This window comes from Podarcis cretensis, assembly GCF_951804945.1.
Source record: "Podarcis cretensis genome assembly, chromosome: 14".
NCBI lineage: Eukaryota > Metazoa > Chordata > Lepidosauria > Squamata > Lacertidae > Podarcis > Podarcis cretensis.
Window position 1 is genome coordinate 42,597,725 of NC_137183.1, and position 24,915 is coordinate 42,622,639.

At 41.2% G+C, this 24,915-nt stretch overlaps 2 protein-coding genes across 10 annotated transcripts in view; one reads left to right on the top strand and one right to left on the bottom strand.

The window, feature by feature from the left end:
* The window catches only part of DNAH3 (dynein axonemal heavy chain 3), a 99,121-nt gene extending 93,744 nt beyond the window's left edge, over positions 1-5,377 (bottom strand). The window contains exons 1-2 of one of the 7 annotated variants that reach the window (XM_079953619.1): positions 5,323-5,377; positions 2,726-2,865 (exon numbers count right to left, since the gene is read on the bottom strand). In XM_079953619.1, the coding sequence (XP_079809745.1) occupies positions 2,726-2,758 (33 nt within the window). In that variant the 5' untranslated portion in view covers positions 2,759-2,865; positions 5,323-5,377. The other 6 variants (XM_079953622.1, XM_079953618.1, XM_079953621.1 and 3 more) reach the window with 6 other exon arrangements.
* LDAF1 (lipid droplet assembly factor 1) lies at positions 3,776-23,672 on the top strand. Of its 3 annotated transcripts, none has more exons than XM_079954085.1 (5): positions 3,776-3,799; positions 9,318-9,456; positions 11,028-11,196; positions 19,039-19,177; positions 22,636-23,672. In XM_079954085.1, the coding sequence occupies exons 2-5, from the start codon at positions 9,385-9,387 to the stop codon at positions 22,730-22,732; spliced, it is 477 nt and encodes a 158-aa protein (XP_079810211.1). In that variant the 5' UTR covers positions 3,776-3,799; positions 9,318-9,384; the 3' UTR covers positions 22,733-23,672. The 3 variants fall into 3 exon arrangements, with proteins under 3 accessions (XP_079810211.1, XP_079810210.1, XP_079810209.1); XM_079954084.1 differs by lacking the exon at positions 3,776-3,799 and adding an exon at positions 5,507-5,635; XM_079954083.1 differs by lacking the exon at positions 3,776-3,799 and adding an exon at positions 5,646-5,961.
* The last annotated feature ends 1,243 nt before the right edge of the window (positions 23,673-24,915 follow it).

Sequence of the window (24,915 nt, forward strand, 5' to 3'; positions counted from 1 at the left end):
TGTTGAAACGGAACGGAAAGGAGGCGGGGATAAAACTTTTTCTTTTCCTACTACGATACTACCTAACCACCCCTCCCCCAGAAGATCCGTCTATACTACTTATAGCAAGTGAGATCAGAAAATATAAACTGTGAAATAATAATATTAACTAAAGCCTTTGTTTTTTGAAATATTTGGAAGAAGATAAAAGACCCTCTTGTGAGGCACTATTTAATCGGGATCCGCCATTATGAGACAGACTGTGTTGCAGAGATTAATAGTCATAGGGGGAGGCGAGCCCTTACTTGGTTATTATATCTGTATCTCAATTTTGATTTGGCAAACCTCCCCTGGAAAGACTAATGTTTGGAGCAACCTGTCTGAGAAAATTAATGAGCAAATGCCTAGATTCTATTTCATCGGAACTGAGAAAAGATGGCGTCTGCCACCCGAGACGAGAAGGACTTTTGGATGGATTTGGCGTAAATACCAGCCCGTGATGATATACTGCAAATAAAAGATTTACCAGCTGGGGGAGGAAGGAGAGTCATACAAAGTTCACACAGAAGCATAATATTGCTCATTTCAGTTCGCCTGTGGAAACAACTCAGAGGCTATGAAAGAAGAAGGATAATAACAAGAAGATTTAAAGAAGGGACTAGTGGACACTTAATGCAGTAGAAATATGAGGTGATTGGACCCCACTGAACTTGAAGCATGGGAACCCCCAACAAAAATTTATAATTTGGCAAAATATTTGAACTTTATGATATGTATTTATATAATCTGGAATATTTATTGTGATTTGATGGGATTGTTAAAATGGAAAACTTAATAAAAATTATTATTTAAAAAACAAAACAAAAGACAAGCTGCTTGTGGTGCTCATATTTTTCAATTTGAACAGTACTAATTGGTATTCTAAAAAAGCTCTGTGTACGATTGTCTTCTTCTTCACACATACTGAGGTAAAATTCTTACCAAGGTAGGTTATAAACAACTCTATCACTTCAGAGTGCAGAAGTGGGCTCTTATGATTGAATGTTTATTCACACATTTGTAAAAAGGAAGCTCTTTGCATGGGAGGGGGGGACGACTCCTGAGGGATCAGACCAAAGGCCCATCTTCCTGGAAGCTCTCAAGCTGGGCATGAATGCAACTGCCTTCCTTAGCTGCTTTTCTGTAGCAACTGACATTTCAAGATACGCTACCTCTGATGAAGCTTCCTTAGAATATAGAGGTTCTGTTTAATTATTACAGCCACTGACAGTTCTCCATAAACTTGTCTAATCCCATTTTAAATCCATCTAATCAGCAGCCATCCACACATCCTGGGGCTGTTAATTATCCACAAATTAATTATGTGCTCTGCGAAGAAGTATTTTCTTCTTTCCTGTGTTGATTCTACTGCTCATCAAATTTACCAAGTCACCACCACAAGTTCAATATGAAGGGAACCCTGTTTAGGGAAGCTTTTAATATCTGAAGGACTATTGTATTTTAATGTTTTGTTGGAAGCTGCCCAGAGTGGCTGGGGGAAAACAGCCAAATGGATGGGGTATAAATAATAAATAGTATTATTATTATTATTATTATTGTTATTATTATTATTATTATTGGACTACAGTTCCCATCAGTCCAACGGCCATGCTGGCTGCAGCTGGTCATAGTTTCAAGCACCTGGAGGTTGGGAAAGGCTACAACAAGAAACCCTTGTGATTTATATATTCCTTCTTTCATCCATCATGGAACTCAAGGCAGGTTACATTTAAGAAATTTATTCATTCAGTTTCTAAACCACTCTACACCAGCTGTGCTACCAGTTCAGTTTACAGCACCAACATCACAATGATAAAAACACTAAAAAGCAACCCAAAAATATAAAACCAGCTTAAAGAGAAACCATATGAATGGATGGTCTGAAATCCAACAAGGCAGCCGCATCACGTCCATTCAGACCATTCCTTGGGTCCATGCCCTGATGTGCTAGTTTCCAGTGGGGAGGGTTATTATTACTACTGTTATTAAGGATGTGCAAAGGATCATCTGAGATCCCAATGGAAATCTAAAACAGTGCAATCCATATGCACATGGAAAACTGTCTTATATTTTGCCCAATACCGTCTACCCTTAGGAAGAACTTCTTGACAGTATACAACCTGCCCAGAAGTGGAGTACACTGCCTAGTAAGGGGTGGACTCTCCTTCATTAGGTAGAGTCTGGATGGCTATCTCCATTAGCAATGGTTGGGCTAGATGGCCACTGAGGTTCCTTCCACCTCTGTGATTCCAGGATTGGCAGCAGCATTCCAGGGTCTCAGGAAGAGAAAGGTCTTTTACCAACCTCTGGTACCCAACTCTTAGTTCCTCTTGCTTCAGTCCCATGCTTTCATTTAAAAGCTAGACAAGCCAAAGTGTTTAAGCAGGAGCTAATCAATATGCAGAGACAGATGCTACTAAAAACTAATCCTTTTGAAGCTGTTTCTTCCAGACATGTACACTGGTTAAGCCTATTCCCTAAACTAATACTTTCCAGCTTATTACACCTGACAGCAGCATACTTCGCAAAAGGAGGGAACTCTCATCAATATTTAATCCCACAAAGCATCTGAATTCCGAATTCAGTATTAAGAATAATTAAGTACTCCTAACAAGAAAAGGAGGGCCTTCACACAAGATTTTCAAATCTCTTTCAGCTTACTGTCTTCATCCCAAGGTCCAAACACAGTCAAATCACATACACTTACCCTTGTAATCTTGGCAGCTTCTCCTGGATTCATTATGAACGTGTATTCGGCTCCAGCTGCTTTTGGATTGCTTCAAAAGTACTTGTGAGATGTGTATCTTTCCTACAATAAATTATTAGCTAACGCTTTTCTCTAAGCACCTAGAAACACAGAGATTAGGGAATCGTTTCAGGATTCATATTCACTTCAAAAACCTATGGGGCTGTTATTCTAAGTATATTTTCCCAACATCCTTTCAAGCCACCAGCTGGAAATAAAGGAGTCTTCCATCTTTGTTCTACCTAAGCTTGCCAAATCTATGCCTTCTATCCTAGTAATGATTTATCCTGGTGCTCATTTTTCTTGGCAGAAGTTCCAGAGAGTCCTTTAGTCCTCCCCACTTGTCACTTTTAACACCACCAGAACTCTGAATCTCCACCTGATTTGTACTTCTCACTCTATGCCATTTTGTCATCTCTGCTCTTGGCTTGTTATTTTTTAAAATAATAATAAAAACTTGCTTGCTTTCTCTCCAAGCTCCTTTTCTTCTTCCAACTTCTTGCCACTTCTCCTTCCTGCTGAGTGTTTTAATTCTCCTATCAAATCTGATCCCAACTCTCCCCCTCCCCCGGGCACCTTTTGTGGAATAGTTGGAAACAGGGCAAGTTCACACACTTTTAGAGAAGGGAGCTGGACATTCATGCAATCCCAGAGTGATTATGAGAAAGCAAAATGAACCCTGGCCTGTTCTGCCCTTCCCAACACCCTTACTGAGTGCACATTAAGGGATTAGGGAATGGGGAGTGGGTCTACTTCTACCTGTTGCTGCCCTAGTTACCTGCCTCTGTGCCTGGTGGCTGCTTGAACCTCAAAAAGAACTTCTATAACACTCTCACTTCTCAGTCTGGGTAGCCAAGGTGACAGCATTATTGTCACTAGGCAACGTAGAATGACTCCTCTCTCCCTTCCCTTCCCTTCCAGCTCACCCCCCCCCCCCATCTACCCAGTTGGCTGGAACAGCAGCTTTTTCTAGTCCTGATCTCTTTCAGCTGCTGTTTGTGAAGGACAGTTACAACTCAAAGTCCCATTGATGTGGTAGGATGAATTATCAACTCAATGTAGAGCTGAGAGGAGAGTTGAATCAACGGGATGGCAGGGAATCTTAACACTTCAGGATAGGGAAATATTTAGTTGTGCAAATTCTGCTAATGCAGAAGATTGCTGCTTGGCTGATGCAACCATGTGTCACCAGTCCCGATAGTTCTGCATTGGCTGGAACTGTGCTACCAAGCCCAGTTCAAGGTGTCAGCAGTCCTAGCTTATAAAACTAGCCCGAAATGGCTTTTGACCCAAGTACCTGAAAGAAGTGACTCCAATTATCAGTCATCTTGGGTTCTACAATTAATTGGCAGGGGAGGTTGTCAGTGCCACCACCTCTGTCTGCTGCCCAGTTGGCATTGATGAATGACAGGGCTTTCTTGGCTGTGATTCCCTCCTTGGTGAGGTGTGCCTGTTTTCCTCATTGCTAGTTTTCAGGAAGAATTTAAAAAACATTCCTGTTTGCCCAGACATTTGATGGCTGAGAGATACTGCCCATGACAACCATGGAAGTCATAACTGTGGGGGTATGTGATTGCTTCTAAATGCTTTTAGCTGGTTTGTCCTCTATTTGAAGGACAGTCTGATTTGAAGGTGCCCTGTATTTGAAGGTCAAAACGGAATCCAAATCTGGTTTAAATATTTAAAAGCCCTATCTAAGTAGAGGCTGGGGTCCCTTGATGTTGCCCATGGTCAAAAGCTAGCATCCCGACAAGAGACTGAGCAGCCACACCTGGGCAGACTCACCTGGGCACAGCCTTCTCTATTAGAGTGAGATGTGTTGTATGTCTATTTAAAATTTCATTATTATTAAATATATATGAATTAGAATATGCATTTTTTTTTTGCAAATCTATTCCATTTTTGTAGATGCACTTCCTCTTTGGGCGCGACACGTAAGCGGTCAACCTAATGTGCACATTCTATCACAATTTATGTGTATATAAAGGGTACTGCTCAGCGCCTGAGGGCCCCAGTCCTGCCACTCAACACCTAACCTATAAAGGACTGCTGCTTCTGCTGGGCAGAGGGCTCAGTTTTGTTTTTGTTTAAATTGCTGTTATTTTTTTACCTGTGTCATTTTAAACTGTGATATTAATGCTGTATTCTTTGTTTTAGATTTTGATTTATGTGGAAATTGTTTCCCATCTGGTTGTGTATTTTTTATGTGGTTTATTTATTGTTTATGCAATTATGTAAATCTTGTTATGCTGTAAGTCGCCTTGAGCATTGTTTTTTAACTGTGGAAAGGCGACATACAAATAAAAAATGATGAAATGATGATGCATATATACATATGTGCGTACACACACACACACACACACACACACACACACACTTCCAAAGCTTACTGAATCCTTTTTCTTTTTATCCCCCCACTTTAACTGAAGTCAGATTTTTCCTTTTGATTTTTGTTCTTTGTACCTTTGCAAACCGCTTAGAGCCGATTGTAGGGGCATGCAAAGTGTTCACATATACGGATATACTTGTGGAAGATATATCTATATGCACACGTGTACGTGCACACTGGTCTCTTACGAATCGGGTTGCTTGCCAGTGATTCCTGTTTAACGATGGAATCCTCCTTTGCTAAATACAGTAATTTCCTTAAAACGCGTGAGGCGTTTCACCAGCTTCCGTTGGCTTTCAAAAAGTACCGTATATTAACCGTGCCCTGCCCTGTGGCCTTACAAACTGCCGTTAAAAATAAATTTACCATTTCTACGCGCGCGCGCGCGCACGTTTATATATATATAAAAAAGGTTATCCCTCCCTCTATATATACATTTTTCCCCCTCACAGAAAAGCACCTTGCTAGAATACCGACTGGGGGTGTGTGAGTTGTGTGTGGGTATATTTTATCGGTTGCCTCGAGGCGGCGGGAAGGAAGCGCCCGTGGACAAGGGCGAGAGAAGGGGAGCTTGGCGCTCGCTCGGCCCGGCAGTGTGAGGAGCCAGGCTGAGGCGAGAGAGGCGGGCACGAGGAGCGCCCGCTCCCCTTCGCCGGGCGCTGCTGCTGCTTCTTTGTAGGCCTTGACGGGAGAGGCGGGCCCGGCCTCCTCAGGGCGCGGCGCGGCGGTTCATCCGCGCGAGGAGCGACGCCGGCGGGAGAGAGAGAATGAGGCGGGAGGGCCGCTGCGGCGCTCGAGCCGAGCTGAGGTAGGAGGTCCGCGAAGGGAAGTCGTAGGGCCGCTTGCTGGCCTCCGGAGGCCTCAACCTCGGTGGAGGAAAGAAAGCAAGGCCTTCTCCTTCCTCCCCACCCCATCGGGTTAGTTCTAGTGTGGGGGTGGCAGACAAGAAAGGGGCCCTGGTGACTTCATGGCCTTGGAGAAGAGATTCAACGGGGGCAGCTCTCCCGAATATCGCACCCACCCAACTCCGTGCTCGGCGTTTGTGGGAAAGCGAGCAGGCGGAGATTCAACAGGGCAGCGTGGTTTCTTTCTCTTTCTCTTTCTCTCCCCCCCCCCCCCAAATATTTCACCCTGACCATCGGATGGGAACGGGATGCTCATCATATGCTGCAGCTTGTCCTATCTCGCCCGCCACTGTTGAGCCCCGATTTTGTTGCCCTTTTAAACATTTTAGGTCGTTTAACTTTTCACATGTCGGCTTAAATCTCAGCTTAAATCTCTGTGCGCCTTTGTCACCACATTTTTAGGTTCCTAGTCTTCAACCTTTTCGGATCCAGGACACACCCCACCCCACCCCACCCCCTTTAACCCGAACGTGCATTTGGCCACGGGGATCCATTTGGTAATCTTTTGCCATATGTTAGCATGGTGGAAGTGCTCCTGCTTGCGACCCACCTTGGATCAGGCCGTGATCCACTCGTGGGTCCCGACCCACCTGTGGAAGACTAGGGATTTAGGTGAATGTGTCACCAGAGCTTTGTGTAGTGTGCAGCCTGCCCCCCCCCCCCAACTGCACAGGATATTTTTACCTGTGGTGGTTTATTATCAGAAAAGTATGGCTGCATTTGTTTATTTTAATTATTATTTTTTTTAGTTTACTATACTTTATTACTATCCAGCAAAACAAATACAGCCTTGGCGTGTGGATCAGCGAAGGGAGAGGCTTTCTGCAGAGTGAATGGACACAACAGATGGACAGTGTAATTTGCTGGGGCAACTCAGCCAGTAACTTTTGATATGAGAAGTTTGCCATGCTAGGACTTAACCTTTAAAGCCCTCAACAGGGCTTGGCATGCAAATACCTGAAGGAGTGCCTCTTTCCAGATTCCTTTCCTCAAACTTAAGGTGTTGTTAAGCATCTCCTGATGTCGTTGTGGTGCATTTTTGAAAGAGTGGAAGGAGCAACTGGTGATAGTAGTTTGGGGACAGAGAGGGAGATACTGAAATGATTGCAAGCAGAAAAAGAGGGGTGCAAGTAGAATGGATGAGCCAGGCCCAGTGTTAGAAACAGATATAAAAACTATTTGCCGTATGGCCCCGTAAACCTAGGTTACAGGTGCACTAACAGAATGTTTAGGCGCTTTTTAAAAAACAGGATTACAATGCTGAAAATGAATTGTGTGTATTGTCAACTCCAGCTAAAATCTGACTCACGCCATAGCAAGCATGCGGGGGGGGGTGGTACTGTTTTTGTTTGTTACTATATATTTTTTGTGTTTTTATGTTGTAATTGTCCTGTGATCCTCAGGTAAAGGATAGTATAGAAATTTAATAAATAGTAATAGGTATTGTTTGATTTGTGTACATGCAGGACAGAATTTGAGTGTGATGTGTTATTCGAGTCAGTGTTGTAATGTGTGAGGCTGTGTACATGCCATACATTTAAAGCACATGTTGTCTCCTCCAATAATCCTGGAAGGTGTAGTTTGTTAAGGGTGCTGAGAATTGTAGTTCTGTGATGGGTAAACTGCAGTTCCTGGGGGAAGTCATATGCTTTAAATGTGCCTTACATGTATCATGTGTATTCAGGCTGAGTCAGGATGTGCTTTGGCAAGAAAGAGGCTGAAGAGAGATAGTTTAAGTTGTTTTGAAAACTATGCTACTATAGTTTCACTTTGAGGGATGTTATTTTTTAAAATTGCCTTGTTCCATTTGTTTGTTATGTATGCATATTGTGTTTTGTGAACTGCTTAGAGACTGCCTTAGTGTTAAGTTGCATTTAAATACAGTGGTACCTTGGTTTACGAACTTAATCCGTTCCAGAAGTCCATTCTTAAACCAAAGCCATTCTTAAACCGAGGCACGCTTTCCCTAATGAAGCCTCCTGCTGCTGGTGCCCTTCCATCGTTCAGCTTCCCTTCTTAGACCGAGGTAAAGTTCGCTAACCGGAACACTACTTCTGGTTTTGCAGAGTTCGCATACCGAATAGTTCATAAACAGGGCTGTTCTTAAACCAAGGTACCACTGTATATGTAATAAATAAGATCTTTTGTTGAGGCTCTTCCTCAAGTGCCTTCCCTAGTGGGAGGTGCATCATAGAGTTACAAAGAAAATGACCTTTTCAGTGCTGGAGCCAGAAGTATGATTGGTGCCAAAATGAGACTTACTTCTGATTAAACATATTGTACATTATTACTACTGTTATTATGCTAAGGGTGGATTTCCAGTGCCTCTCCATTCTCTCCTCCTCCCTTTTGCTTTGTTTGGTCAATCTGGAAGATGACACACTGAAAACTCCTACATAACAGCCCTTCATACAAATAAAACAAGACTGACTATTGATCACAAATTATTGTTCCATGGATGGTATATGTTTATAGGTGTATTTATTACCAAATAAAGGAAGAATCGTTATGAATTAAGAGGACCAGCTATATTTAAGCTTTATGGGCCTCCTCTTATTCCAAGATTTAGTTTAAATACAGTATTTTCAGATTAAAACCTACCTTTATAGTTAGGAGTTTCTTAGTGTATAACTATTTATTTGAAGGGACGTGGGTGGCACTGTGGTCCAAACCACAGAGCCTAGGGCTTGCCGATCAGAAGGTTGGCGGTTCGAATCCCCGTGCTGGGGTGAGCTCCTGTTGTTCGGTCCCTGCTCCTGCCAACCTAGCAGTTCAAAAGCACGTCAAAGTGCAAGTAGATAAATAGGACCGCTCCGGCGGGAAGGTAAACGGCGTTTCCGTGCACTGCTCTGGTTTCGCCAGAAGCGGCTTAGTCATGCTGGCCGCATGACCTGGAAGCTGTCTGCAGACAAAACGCCAGCTCCCTCAGCCAGTAAAGCGAGATGAGCACCGCAACCCCAGAGTCGTCTGCGACTGGACTTAACGGTCAGAGGTCCCTTTACCTTTACCTTTATTTATTTGAAATGCCAAACAATGCAGCAACAAATAGTCAACAATACCCAGTGTACTTCACTTTCCACTTTAAGCTCAAAATATGTGCACACGTAAGTTTAACCCAAGATGTTCCACAACCTTTGTAATGTTTCTATTGACCTGCCTATCAGAAAATGTTTCTGAGTGCTAGCAAATATTAGGCACTTGGTATGAAAAGAGTATAATTAGAAAAATAATAATTCATTTCCTCTCTTTCTTTCTTAAGATTTGGTGCTTAAAAATGCACTGATTTATTTATAGCACGATTCAATATTTGACCTAAAAGCGGCATCATGTCTAAAGAGATGAAAGAACTCCAGAAAGGGTGGCACTCAGTCATGGAAACTGTTCATAGCAACCCACATGTGAGTTATGAATTTTGTCATTCTATTATGATACTTTTTCTTGTCTTTTGGGGGTTGTCTCAATTACAATTGCACTACAGATTTTTAAAAAGTGATTATGAGCCAGTTGGTATGGCTAGAGTGTTGGATAAGTACACGGATTGGGAACCTCTGGCCTGTGGGCTAAACTTGTCTCACCAAGTCTCGCCATTTGGCCCATGAGACTGTTTTGGGAAAGCCACACCGACACGCCCAAGGATTCCAGTAGTACAGAATATCATAATGGGGTTGGGTTGGGCAGCAGCACCGTGAGAACTAAGCATGCTTGGTATGTGTGGGATGCTGATAATTTGTTGAAGAAAAGGAAACCAAAAACTAAGTGGAGGCAAAGTGGAATGGAATATTGTTGTGGAGGGCATCCTGGTATACATGGTACAGAAGACAACAGAAAGGGCTCTCCACCAGCTTTTAATCAGATAAGATTATTTTTGCCTGTGTTCTGTAGCTCAGAAACCTCCACTAGCCTTTGCTCTAAGACAGTGTTTCCCAACCTTGGGCCTCCAGCTGTTTTTGCACTACAACTCCCATCATCCCTAGCTAGCAAGACCAGTGGTCAGGAATGATGGGAACTGTAGTCCAAAAGCAGCTGGAGACCCAGGGTTGGGAAACACTGCTCTAAGAGACAATGTGACTTCAGTTCTCCTATATAAACAAGGTTTCACCTTCACAAAATTGGTCAAGAGCCTTGTTCTAAAGGGATTTGCCACCTAATACCTTCTTTTTAATGGGTCCCCCACCCCTTTGTGCTTGATGCAAGATGCAGGTTCTGGGGGTGACCAGTGTCATACTTAATAGGATAGGCCTAATGCATTATTAAAACCTGCTGCTGCTGTAGAGTGAGAACGCTGACCTCTGAACTACTCCTGTTTCCTGTTTTCACCTTCAGAAGAAACCTGCAAATTAAATCTCCAGTTCTAGTTTTAGCTCCTGTGTTTGCACAACCCTCACCAGCTTTTTACAAAAAACAAAACACAGAACAATAGCCACCTTTCTGCACCGACGCACATCAAAGGAGAATGTCTTCAATTGCATGCAGGATAGAACTTGTCAAGCTTTCAGCTGTTAAATAAGGCATCTAGGAAAAGCATTTTACACCAGCCTACCTTAATTTGTTGGCTTCCACATGTTTTGGACTACAATTCCCATCAGCCCCATCTAGCATTACTGAGCTAGCTGGGAATTTGGGGAGGGCACCAGATTGGGCAAGGCTGTTCTAGACAGACTACCGTATTTTCCCGTGTATAAGATGCCCCCATGTATAATTTGGGGGGACTCCAAATTAAGAAAACACCTCTTAGCACTACCCGTGTATAAGACGAGCCCCAATTTTAAACCTAATTTTTTGGTTAAAAAAAACTCCCTAGTCTTATACACAGAAAAATATGGTAATATTCATAGCATGAGAAGATTTGTCTAATAATACTGCTAAATAAGTGATTTCTTCTTGAAGTAACTTCACTTCCCAGAATTGTTTGTTTGTTAATTTGCTTAGGATATTTAAATCTTTATTCTTTTTTCACTTTATGTTGCAGGTTGTTGCTTTTATGAACTCTCGAGTTGGCCAGTACTTAGATGACCATCCTTTCGTTGCCCTGTCAATGTTGGTCTTCATTGCAGCGTCTGCAATTCCAGTTGCATTCTTTCTGGTTTTTGTTGTTGCCACAACTGTAATTGCCTGCATTGGAGTGATTGTCATGGAAGGTATTCTGTTTTGTTGTTGTTTTTATGCTGTACGCTGGTGGAATTCCACCCAGGGACTAGTTATGGCTCAGTGTTAGACCACATGCTTTGCATGCAGAAAGTGTGTTTCAGTCTTCAGGTAGGGCTGAAAATGTCCCCGTCTGAAATTCTGGGTGGCCACTGCCAGCTAGAGAAGGCAATGACAGATTATTATTATTTATACCCTGCCCATCTGGCTGGGTTTCCCCAGCCACTCTGGGCGGCTCCCAACTGAATATTAAAAACGCAATACAGCGTTAAACATTAAAAACTTCCCTAAACATATAATTGTAGAGTTGGAAGGGATCCCAAGTCACCTAGTCCAACCCTCTGTAACACAGGAATCACACAGCTAAAGAATCCCTGGCAGATAGCTATCCAACCTCTTGTTTAAAAACCTCCCATGAAGGAGAGTCCACCATCTTCTGGGGGATTCTGTTCCACTGTCAAACATACTTCAACATGCCTGCATATCACTGATGATTTGTGTTTTGGGAAATCCCTTCCCACATGAAATATATATATCTTGGAAGTGCTGACTTGAACACTGTGCCATGTTTAAAATCTTCTTACTGAAGCACAGAATCTTATTTCTGGGAAGAAAATTATATTGCCAAGATGCTGCTGGAACCTTGGCTTATTCTTATCCTCAGAGGTAAGTGTTTCTACAGTGGTACCTTGGGTTAAGTACTTAATTCGTTCCGGAGGTCCGTTCTTAACCTGAAACTGTTCTTAACCTGAAGCACCACTTTAGCTAATGGGGCCTCCTGCTGCTGCCGCGCCGCCGGAGCACACTCTCCGTTCTCATTCTGAAACAAAGTTCTTAACCCGAGGTACTATTTCTGGGTGGCAGAGTCTGTAACCTGGAGCATATGTAACCCGAGGTACCACTGTATATGACTTTCCTCCTCTGTAGTTTTTAAGATAGGGTCACCCAGCTCACAGTCCACAGAACGCATGGAAACATAAGAACCATCTGGCTGGATCAGGCCTTGTAGCCATCTGGGCCACCGCTCTGTTCTCACCGTGACCAAGTGGGCAGCCATGGGAAGCCTGCAAGCTGAACCTGAATGCAACAGCACACTCCCCACCTGCAGTTCACAGAATCTGGTATTCAGAGGCATACTGTCTCCAGCAGTGGGAGTAGAACATAGCCATTGTGGCTTGTAGCATTTTCTGTGTCAGGTTAGATGAACAAGGTGCCAAAAACAGGTTCTTCTGTAGCTGGGTACACATGGTACTGGCAAACCTCCCTCCCATTAGGATATGTGAGGACAGCAACGTACGTGTGCTACATAAGAAGTGGAGCTACATGTACTGGCTTTTTAAATTACACCCCCCCCCATTCAGATATAATAAATTACCTCCTTCACCTCGTTCCCGAATGAAAGGTTCACCTGGTAGTCAATAAATAGGACCTCTGATGCTGCATTAGACCTGGCAAGAGGCCCCTCTCCAGCAGTCAAGAAAAGAGAATTCATCCCAGTTTACTAGATGAGCAGTTGGGCATTATGTTGTCTTGTAGGCTACTCTTGTAGAACATGTAGAACTAATTAGTCCACCCTATGAAGCCATAAGCATAGATATAAATATATGTGATGGACATGTGTGGAGGTATCAGTGTTCTGGGATCAAACTATCAATGAAATGGATAAAATTACTCAACAATCTTCTTAATAAAGACCCCAGAGCTTGCTCTACAAAATTTAGTTTCAGATAATGATATGGACTTGAGAGATAACCCCCGATAGGATACTTTTTTTTTGAATTCTCTTTTTTTTATTATAAAATTTTTTCATGAAAAACTCCAGTCATATCAAATCACACATCACATATTTTAGCTTATTGGACCTCCCTCAACTTCTCTGACAATCATTCGTAATTCAAATCCTATCTTCACATTCCTTAATTTTAATATTGCCATTAAACACTATATTTCTGACCTTATTTGCTTACTAACAATATTCCTTGTATTTTCACAAAGCTTCTTTAAAGCACACTAGCGTTGTACAGTCCTCACAAACAGTTTTCAAATACTCCGTAAATTTCCCCCAGTCCTCAAAGAACCTGTGATCCTTTTGGAATCTGATTTTCCCAGTTAATTTATCCAGTTCTGCATAGTCTATTAGTTTTGTCCTCCATTCTTCCAAAGTCGGTACTTCTTCTTGTTTCCATTTTTGGGCCAACAGTATTCTTGCTGCGGTGATTGCATACTGAAAAAGTTTACTGTCTCTCCTATTTATGTCCATTCTTGTTATTCCCAGCAAAAAGGTTTCTGGTTTCTTAACAAAGCTATATTTTAGCATTTTCTTTAATTCATTATATATCATCTCCCAGAACCCCCTTACTTTCTTACAATCCCACCACATATGCATGAATGTACCTTCTTTCTCCTTGCATCTCCAACATTTATTACAAGTTTTGTACATTTTTGCTAATTTTACTGGTGTCATATACCACCTGTATACCATCTTCATAACATTTTCTTTCAATGTGATACATGCTGTAAACTTCAGATTTTCATTCCATATTCTTTGCCAATCATCTATTTCTATGTTATATCCTAAATCTTTGGCCCATTGAATCATAACCACTTTTACTTCCTCATCCATTGTATGCCATTCCAACAGAATTTTATACATTTTAGAAATTATCTTGCAATCATTATTAACAATTTCTGTTTGAAATTTTGAATCCTTTTCTTTGTACCCTTTTTCTTTCACATCCTTTTTAAACATTTCACTTATTTGATAGTAGTGCAACCAATCATAAACATGTTCTTTTACTTGTTCGTATGGTTTGGGCTGGCTTGTCGTTATCGAAGGGGGATCTCTGGCTGACAGGAAGGAACTTTAAAGAATCTTAATTTGTCTGAGTGCAGCTCCCGGAATATCCCTTCAGCTTGAGTCTTTATGGGAATTAGCCCAATTGAGGGCAAGAAGATTAAGATTAAGTCTGTTGATGCATGCAATTTGATATGGAATAGCCTAAATGGTGGCAGGAAGATTTAAGATTTAAGACTAAGGTTTGATCGGGTTTATATATTGGATCTGAAACTAAAGTACCTTATTTGGTGGATTAGCCTAATTGGTGGCAAGAAGAAGTGAAGACATTGAAAATTGAAATTGAAACTGAAAATTGAAATTGGATATTGGACATTTATTCAAAAGGCCTGCTATAATTATATTAGGACTAAAAATATTTTGAATGTGGATGTATGGAATGTTGTTGAATGGAATGCTGATGGATTATAGAATTTAAGGGTACAGTGGTGTTGTGGTTTGGGAAATTAATCTGCTCTCCTTTTTTGGGGGGGGGGTTAAATAACTGAAATATTTGAAATAGCAAAGCAGGCTTGATATTTTAATTAGTGGATTACCAACAAAATTGTGTGAAATGTCGCATGCACAGAAAAAAAGTGGGGAGGGGGGGACTCCGGGAGAAAGAAAGGGGTCTAAGCAAGAATCAGATTTTAGATCTGAAATACTAAAAATGTTTGCAGAAATTAGGCAGAGTGAGAAGAACCTAGAAACAAAAATTGAACAGGTGGATTCAAAGATTGGGAAAATGGATAAGAAGATAGATGAAACAGTAAATGAACTGAAAGGACAAATCAAAGAAGTATCTAAAAGAACTCATGTGTTAGAGGAAGGAATGAAAAAGACAAAACTGGAAATGAGGGAACTGAAACGTGAAGAGGACAAAATTAGGGTTGGTCTCCTGGAAACGAACAAATCACAAGAAGAAATGTGGGACGCCATCTCCATGAATGAACTCCGACAACGGGAGGTTAACCTAAGGCTGAGAGGGATACCAGAAACTCAAAGTGAGAACATTAGACAAAAATTAATAACAGAACTGGCACAATGGTTGGAGCTTCAAGAAGGGGAGGTGGCAAATTCAGTACAGAATGCTTTCAGAATGAAGGTAAGAACGACTAAAGCAAAGAAATTTCCTGGAGACTGCCTGATAACCTTCAAAGATAGAGATATGAGAAATTTGGTTCTTCAAAAAAATAGGGAAAAAAGATTGACTATAGATGGCTGCTATATAATTATTTTTAAAGACATACCAATCAGGCTGTTGAAGCGGAGAGACCCCTACAAAACACAGGTACAAATCCTCAAGAAGAATAATATAGAATTCAAATGGGAATTCCCAGAAGGGATCTCCTTTACTTATAAAAACAAGAGACACCGATTGACCAGCCCGGGGGAGATAGGCAAGTTCCAGAGAAAGTATAAAGAATTGACAGCAGAAGAAGAAGAAGAAGCCAAAGGAGCAACCGGAGGTGTGGATGTAAAGACGAAAAATGGAAGACAACTGGATGAAGAGGAGGAAGAAGAAGAAGAAGAGGAAGAAGAAGAGGAAGAAAGATTATAATAACTTAGGAAAAATTTTTATATTTATTAATTGGAAACAACATGGCTCTAAAGATTTGGAATTGGAATGTGAATGGTCTGAACGAAAAGAAAAAACGAAATAAGGTGGAACAATTTTTAAAGAAGAAGAATTTAGATATAATTTGTATGCAGGAGACACACGTGGCAAAGAGACACAGGAAAATTTTGATTAATAAAAGACTTGGAAATGAATTTATATCTTCAGACAAAGAAAAAAAGAGGGGAGTGATTTTGTATGTAAAAAGTAAAATTGAAGCCCAGCAAATTTTTAAGGATGATGAAGGAAGAATCATTGCAGTTCAAATTAATTGGCAAGGCGAAAAAATAATGATTGTCGGGATCTACGCACCTAATGGAAATAAAACTGATTTTTATAAGAATTTAGAAGAAAAGCTGTTGGAATTTGTAGATCAAAAGATAGTTGTGATGGGAGATATGAATGGGGTGGTGTCATCAGAAATGGACAGATTAAGGAACAATGGATCGAAAGAAGGAAAACTACCCAAAACTTTTTTTGAAATGGTTAAAAACTGTAACTTAATAGATATTTGGAGGTTAAGACACCCGTTGGAAAAACAGTTTACATATTATTCAGAACCAAATCAGTCAATGTCCAGAATCGACCAAATTTGGATATCAAATGAATTAACTCCAAGAATTCTTCAAGTGGAAATTCAACCGAGAGTTATCTCAGATCATAGTCCCATTAAATTAGAACTTAAAGGCTTTGAAGAAAGAACATTTAGATGGAGAATGAATGACTATCTACTAGATGACCAAAAAACTGTGCAAGAGGCACAGAAGAAACTGAAAGAATATTTTGAAGATAATTGTAATAAAGGAACGAAGATGAGTACAGTTTGGGATGCAAGCAAGGCGGTGATGAGAGGGTTTTTTATACAACAGAATTCGATCAAAAAGAAAAACAGAGAGAAAGAAAAGAAAGAAATTTTAAAACAAATTATGGAAAATGAACAAAAATTAATCAAGAAACCAAATAACGTAAGAATCAAACAAAGTATTAAGGTTTTACAAACTCAATTTGCAATGATAATAAACAAGGAAGTGGAATGGAACATCAAAAAATTGAGACAAAAGAACTTCGAATTCGCAAATAAATCAGGAAAGTGGCTTGCTTGGCAGATCAAGAAAAGAAAGAAGCAAAACACAATAAATAAAATTGAAATGGGAGGAGAAGAGATAACTAATCCCAAAGATATTAGAAAAGGATTCTTGGACTTTTATAGACAATTGTATAAACGAAAAGAAAAGAACAACATGAGAAAAATAGAAAGATATTTAAAAGAGAAAGAGGTGCAAAAGATCCCGACAGAAGCACAAGAAAGGCTGAACACCCCAATTGATACAGAGGAGATGAAGGCGGCGATAAAAAAATTGAAGAATGGGAAAGCCCCAGGACCAGATGGTTTTACAGCAAGGTACTATAAAGAATTGGGGACAACCCTAACGTTACCACTGAGAGAAGTAATGAATAATACATTAAAGGAGAGAGAAATTCCAGAGACGTGGAAAGAAGCATTTATAACCTTTATTCCAAAAGAAGATGCGGACTTAACTCAAGTAAAGAATTACAGACCAATCTCTCTTTTAAACACGGATTACAAAATTTTTGCAGGAATAATTGCAGAGAGATTAAAAAAGGTTTTACAAGAAATCATTCATGAAGATCAAGCGGGTTTCCTTCCTGGCAGACAGATGAGAGACAATGTGAGGAATGTCATAAATATTTTAGAGTATCTGACGGCCAGGAATGAGAAACAAGCAATGTTGATGTTTGTGGATGCCGAAAAGGCATTTGATAACGTATCATGGGACTTTATGTTGAAAAATATTGAACAGAGGGAAATGGGGAATGATTTCTTTAATGGAATAAAGGCAATATATACGGAGCAAAAAGCGAAGTTGATAGTGAACAATATGATAACAGAAGAAATTAAAATTTCTAAAGGTACTAGACAGGGTTGCCCGCTATCACCATTATTATTCATAATGGTCCTTGAGGTCTTTTTAGATTCAATAAGGAGAAATGAAAGTATAAAGGGGGTGACAATAGGCCAAAACCAATATAAAGTTAAAGCCTTTGCTGACGACTTAGTTTTGATGGTGGAAGAACCGATGGGGACTGCAGCCGAGATACTGGAGGAAATTGAAAAATTTGGAGAGGTGGCAGGTTTTATAATAAACAGGAAGAAAACCAAAATTATAGCCAAAAATATGGAAAAAACAACGATGGAAGTATTGCAACAGCAAACGGGTATTGAAATTGCCAAAAAGGTGAAATATTTGGGAATATGGTTAACTCCAAAAAATATCGATCTGTTCCAAAACAACTACGTCCCGGTGTGGAATGGAATTAAGAAGGACCTGGAAGTATGGAGAAGACTAAAACTATCCCTTTGGGGTAGAATCTCAATGATTAAGATGCTAGTGCTACCAAAGATGTTATTTTTATTCCAGATGATACCAATACTAAAAGGAGCGGCGATCTTTAAAGATTGGCAAAGGATGATTTCAAGATATGTCTGGCAGGGCAAAAAGCCGAGAATCAAATATAAATTATTAACAGATGCAAAAGAAAGAGGAGGCTTTGCCCTGCCAGATTTGAAGTTATATTATGAAGCATCATGTCTTTGCTGGTTAAAAGAATGGATTAAACTTAAAAATACAAAGCTCCTGGATTTGGAAGGATTCGATAACAGATTTGGATGGCACGCGCACCTTTGGAAAGAAAAGAAAAAGGGTTATAAATCATTTGAAAATCATATCTTCCGGAGATCGTTATTGGAAGTTTGGGACAGATACAAAAATATACTAGAAATGGGGGTCCCACATTGGTTATCCCCATTAGAGGTTATAGGTGTCAAAAAAATTAATATGAGAAGTGACTGGATCACCTATGGAGATTTGGTGGTGAAGGAAGGGGGGAAGTGGAGATTAAAACCCCGATAGTATACTTAACTGGTAACTGCACGTATGACTACTGCCACTTTTAAGAAGGATCTTAAAGGAGTTAATTTAACAGCTTGGTGCAAAAGGATTTGGCAGATAGCCCTAACAGAGAAACGTACATGTAAACTGAGAATCAGCTAAAGGAAATAAACATAGAAACTCGTTTGTGAAGGACTGGTGAAGCTTTATAACTTATAAAGATATTTTACAATAAAAGGAAAATCCCTCTGTATTTGTTTTCTCTTTTTCTGAATTTAAATACTGTAACTCTGCATTATGGGGAAATTATACGCACATAGAAGCCTACTGGAATTTTTGTTTATGATTTTGTTCAGTTAGTTGCCATCTTGATTTTGTAATAGTCTTAAAATTTTGATTAGTCATGTTTGTTATTCAACTTTAAAAAGAAAAAAAGAGAGGGAAAGAACAAACTGCTTTTTGTTCTTTGCAGGTTTTGTAATCTCGTTGGGAGGACTCACCCTGCTGTGTGTGCTTGGCGGATTGGGCATGCTATCACTGGCGGTGTCTGGAGTGCTCAGTGTTTGTTACATGTCTCTTACTACTCTGCTCAGCTACTGGCCCACTCCAGAGTAAGTGTCCACAGACCCTATCATGAGGAATTGTGTTTCTGATATACTGTACTGTAATAGCAATTATAATTTTGTTAGGGCGGGAGGCATTTATTTTCAGACAGACTTTGCTGTGGGCGGTCGCCTCACCTTGCCTCATGACTGGGCCAGCCCTATCCTGGGGGTACTTAAGTTAAACTCATTATGTGTGGAGGAAGTGTAAATGAGCTCTCCCATGGCCTCCATCTTACCTTTTTTGTGTGTCATTTGTATGTTGCACACCCTGCCCATGTATAAGTAATGCTATTACCAGATCTGCTTGTGTATGAATCTGTACCTGGCATGCATGCTCACGAAAGCAACCCTTGCTCCATAGATGCCATTGCAGTAGACACAATTACCTTAGGAATGCCACTGTTGCCTTGTTTATTTGGGGAAATTGGCAAGGAACAACAAATGCCAATCTATGTGAATATGATGTTCATTTTCATAAAATGGCGGACAGCAATAAAAAAGGATTTGCAGCTTGAAGCCCTGGTTCAGAAAGACAGAATAGCAAGCTGGTTCATTGTTATAAATTACACAGGCTACCCAAACTAACATTGCCTGGACCATAAGTTGAAATATTTTCTATTAATGATATGGAGATAGCTGGAAAAAAACCCCTGTGTGGCATGTAAGTGAGCAGTAGGGAGCTAGACAGAAAGCAAGTGGAAAGCAGTGGATACCTGAATGCACCGGGGGGGAAACTCAAATACAAGGAGCGAGGTTTGAGCAAGCACAATGAATTATTGCTTATTAATGCTAATTGATTGCATTCAATATGGTAGAGATACTGGGGAATGGTTAGCTTGCGCATATCATCATTCCTCACATCCACTGTTGCAAGGAATCTCTCCTGTAGACCAGTTACTATAGTCATGCTATTTGGTGGGGACCTCTGGAGCTTCCCCTTCTATAAGTTACTTCAGCTACCACTGCTTCCTCTGATTCCTTGTACCAGCATCATGCTCAGAGCAGAGCCAAACTAAACACTTAATTCCCAGGCATGTGCAGAGTTCCAGTTGAACAATGATGCTCAGAAAAAGTACCTGCTCTTAAGCAATCTCAGGCAACAGTGCTTTGACACACCTCTAAAAGACCTAGAGTAGTCACTACTGGTTTGAATAGACAGTACTGCACTCAATGAAGCAATGGTCTGACATAATCTTTCTTCATATAGTCATTCCCATCTTGCTCTAATCATACGTATACTCCGGCTATCCCTGTTTTCCAGAAATGCCCCAGGTACAGACCCCTGATAAATCATCGTCTGTATTTTCCCTCTTGGGGTGCCTTTTCAAAGACATTAGCCTGCAGGCTTCAGCCCCTCCATCCTAGGTCTCTAGAAGTGAAATCTCTTAAGTGTGTGTAACTAATGCGCACGCACGTAACAGCATGAGCATGAACATAAAGCACACTGCAGGCTGTTCCATGCTACTAAAGCTCAGCTGGAAGCTTGGATGGAATTGAAAAGAGGTTTAGACATATTCATGGAGGATAGGGCTATCAGGATGCACTGTAGCATTCAGAAGCAGTACATCCCTCAGTTCCTTCTGCTGGGGAACAAGAGCAGGAGAGAGTGATGGGTCTCCTACCTTGCTTCAGTTAAGTCCACAGAACAGTATTTAGCCTTCTGTTCTTCCACATATAATAATTAAGTATTATTAAGTATAATTAAGTACATAACTAAGTATGTAGTCAAAAGTGAGTCAGAATGATTGTAAGGAGATAGTAACTTCTGTAAGAGCCTAGTCAGAGGTTCTGAAGGCTTGGTAAGAGAGCCTTTAGACAAGGTTGCATGCTGTATCTTTTTAAAAATGGGATTGCAATCTTGCACTCAGTACACAGCTAACAAAGAAGCACTATGTAAGGGGTTACATTATAGTGCCACCATCAGCCTGCTTTTGTTACTGCTAAGCTGTTTAGGATTGCATTTGCTCTTGCAGCAGAGAGGAGAATAGAATTGTAGTAATAGTAATAGTAAAAGTATAAATAAATAAATAAATAAATAAATTATACTCTGCCCACCCCAGCCACTCTGGGCAGCTCCCAACAGAATATTAAAAACATGATGAAACATCAAACATTAAAAACTCCCCTAAACAGAGCTGCCTTCAGATGTCTTCTAGAAGTCAGATAGTTGTTTATTTCCTTGATATCTGATGGAAGGGTATTCCACAGGGCAGGCGCCACTACCGAGAAGGCCCTCTGCCTGGTTCCCTGTAACCCCATTTCTTGCAGTGAGTGAACCGCCAGAAGGCCCTTAGAGCTGAATCTCAGTGTCTGGGCTGATCAGTGGGGGTGGAGATGCTCCTTCAGGTATACTGGGCCGAGGCTGTACACTGCTTTAATTGACAGTAAAAAAACTACATATGTACCGTATTTTTCTCTCTATTGGACGCAGTTTTTCCCCTCCAAAAATTGAGGGGAAATGTGTGTGCGTCCTATGGAGCGAATGCAGGCTTCTGCCATAGCCGCGCGCAACCCCCCCGGCAGGGAGAGGCTGCACGGGGCTATGGCTTCTTTAGCCCTGCACAGCGTCTCCCGGCAAGGAGAGGCTGCATGGGGCTAAAGGGGAAGCCAAAGCAGCAAGCGGGATCCATCCCGCTCGCTGCCTTGCCTTCTTCCATAGCTGCGCGCAACCTCTCCGGCAGGGAGAGGCTGCACAGGGCTATGGATTCTTTAGCCCCACGCAGCCTCTCCCGGGAGGGAGAGGCTGCACGGGGCTAAAGGGGAAGCCAAAACAGCGAGCGGGATCCATCCCGCTCGCTGTCTTGCCTTCTTCCATAGCTGCGCGCAACCCCTCTGGCAGGGAGAGGTTGTGTGCAGCCTGTACGCTGCTCTTTGGGGCTGGGGGGAAAATATTTTTTTCCTTGATTTCCCCCCCTAAAAACTGGGTGTGCCCTATGGTCCAAAAAATACGGTATGTCACCAGTTGCAATACTCAGTGCAGCTGCCATGTCAAGATCTGAACCTTTGGTTTGACCAGTGTTAAGCACCAGAACTCCTGAGCTGAATTACGTGTCAGATGTACCCCAGTGCTCCTTATTAATCTGTTTCTACTTTGTGCTTTGCCTTTAGCCTACTAAGGACATACATTCTGCTGTCATGGTCATTGCTGCAGAGCCATCTCTCTTGACAAGGATGCTGCTCCTTATGAAGCCTAAGGCAATCATGCCACACAAGTAGGGAATCATACCTAAAGTTGAAACTACTTTTCAAAATGATACTGCTAAAACGGCATTGTCATCCCTTTCTCGAAGCCAAAATAGGTGACATTGTCCTCTATTGAAAAGCGTTTTGAAGATCAGTGGGAGAGACAATAATGAGAATTGTTCTGGAAATTCTGAATAATAGGCATGCTAACCTTGGATTTGTGTGAGCCATGAAATCAGAAATCTGAAGTTTTGTTTTCCCCCCTCTTTTCTCTCCCACAGCAGTCTGTCAAAGAAAGAAATAGCTAATGGAAGCAGGTTTCTGCCCAGCAACCCTCCTGCCTTAGACCAAGATGATGCTAATAAGAAGACTGAATAAATTTGACTGGTGCTTCCAAGCGCAGCACTTTTTTAAAAAATGCAGATTTTTGAAGGAATTGTTACATTTTCATGACTACTTGCCTGTCAGAATGCTCAAGTCTTGGTTTCTGGGATAGTAGTGATAAGAACATTGAATAAATTGGATTGGTACTTGGAATTGCATCCTTCAGTAGCACTTAAAAAATGTAGAGTTTTGAAAGAACTGTTACATTCTTGAAATGTTTACCTGTCAGAATGGTTTATTGTTTGTGGAACCTGGAGACCAGTTTTCCTTCCGGTTGTCATTATAATGACTGAACCATCATTAAATGGGTTGTCATGTGCTGGACAACTCAGCCACTATAGAACAGGGTCCCATTCTCTTCTTCCATGTTTATCTCCTATGTAGGTCAGTGGATCTTTTGTGTGAGAGGGAGTACTGCTGGGCTTACAGCTTGTTCAACTTGGAGCATGAAATTCTTCTAACTAACAGGAAGTAAAATTCAACAGTGCTGGTAATAGTACTTTTTTGAATGTGGAAAAAGACATTCAAGCCTTTAAAAAAATCTTACAACACTCATTGTGATAATTGAGCTAGTACCTTGTCAAAGATACAAGTGGAAAACAAGTAGTTAAAGGGTGTATCTCTCTATGAGTGTGGGTTTTGTTTTTTAACAGCTTGAGCACGTTTGTTGTGTTTTAAATTATTCAGAAGTGATATGCTTCTAGTTTGGTCTTTCTCATGTTTTCCAGAGGTTTGGGGCTTAGCAGAATACCTGACAGTTACGCATTGTGCCTTATTTTATGTGAGTGTTTCAAAATTAATGTATTTCAGACCAGGTGTTTTCATGCCTGCTCAAACATTTTTTTTAATAATAGCAACACCGTTGCTGTCTTGCCTAACTGGTAATGCCATTGTAAGACATGCTTTGCCACTAAACACCTACTTGTTTATCCAACTTGTCTCTGTTTGCCTTTGTATTTTTGGTTCCATTTGCACCACCGGGGAATGTGAGTGTGTACATATATGAGAAAGAGACCCTTAATAACCAGCTAAAATCCATATTTGATCTGTGTGTTTGGTCCAAACCCAGACCTCTTCTACCAAGGACCCAGTGACACTTGCCACTGCCACAGCTTGTTTGCAATTGTGGTCGCAACAAACACCACCCAGTCCATAGGGCAACAGAAGTAGCGGCATCATGTTTCTAGACAGTGGGAGTTGCACAGACTCGGGATGTCTTTTGAGACACAGATGGGGACAATAAGAGTTTGAAACCTCCCAGTAGACAGCCAGACTGGCTTGAACTAATAATGAACCTTCATCGAAAGAGAATCCATTGCCTTGGTGCTGCTGCTGAGAATGCACTCTCATTTAGCTACTGATCATGTTTCAGATGGGAAGGGTAGTGCAGAATAGAGCATCCATGCATTCGTTTATACTGAATATATGGGTGGGGTCATATTTAATTGTAGAGTTGGAAGGAACCCTGAGGGTCAAATGGTCCAACCCTTTGCAATGCAGGGATCACAGCTAAAGTGACTTGTATGCCAGTACAGTTCTCCCTTAGGGCAGAAGTGTCCAGTGACATTCAGAGCAGTTGGGTGGGTCAGCCCTACACTAAATAATGAGATCTGTGGGCACCAGCTCACAAAGCTCTGACACTGTGCACCTGGGATAGCTCAGGTTTGTAGAGCATGAGATTCTTAATCTCAGGGTTGTGGGTTCAAGCCCCATCTTGGGCAAAGGATTCCTGCATTGCAGAGGATTGGACTAGATGACCCTCGTGGTCCCTTCCAACTCTTGTGATTCTATCCCTTTCATAGACTTTACACTGTTGCTTCTGAAATCCTACTGAAATGGAGTCTTTATAACACCTTTGATGGATGGCTCCCTGGAGTTTCGAACTCTGGAGCATACTAAATTGATACATAATATTTAAGGCCCCTCTATTTCCTTTGCATTGATCTAAACACATTTGCTGAAGGATAGTGAAAGAGTTTGCCACTAATTGGCTGCTCTGGCTGCCTTCCCTGGTTGAAAAGGTGAGCTAGAGTCCTCCGTTAAAAAGCAGCAGCGTTACATAAAGCACAGGATGCTTGCTCCTAGCTGCCTCGTTAGGAACCCCAGGAGGAATGCTGATCCCACTGGAACTGCTTCTGTCCCCAAAAGAGGCCTTGGGAGGTTCCACAGCTTAGTGA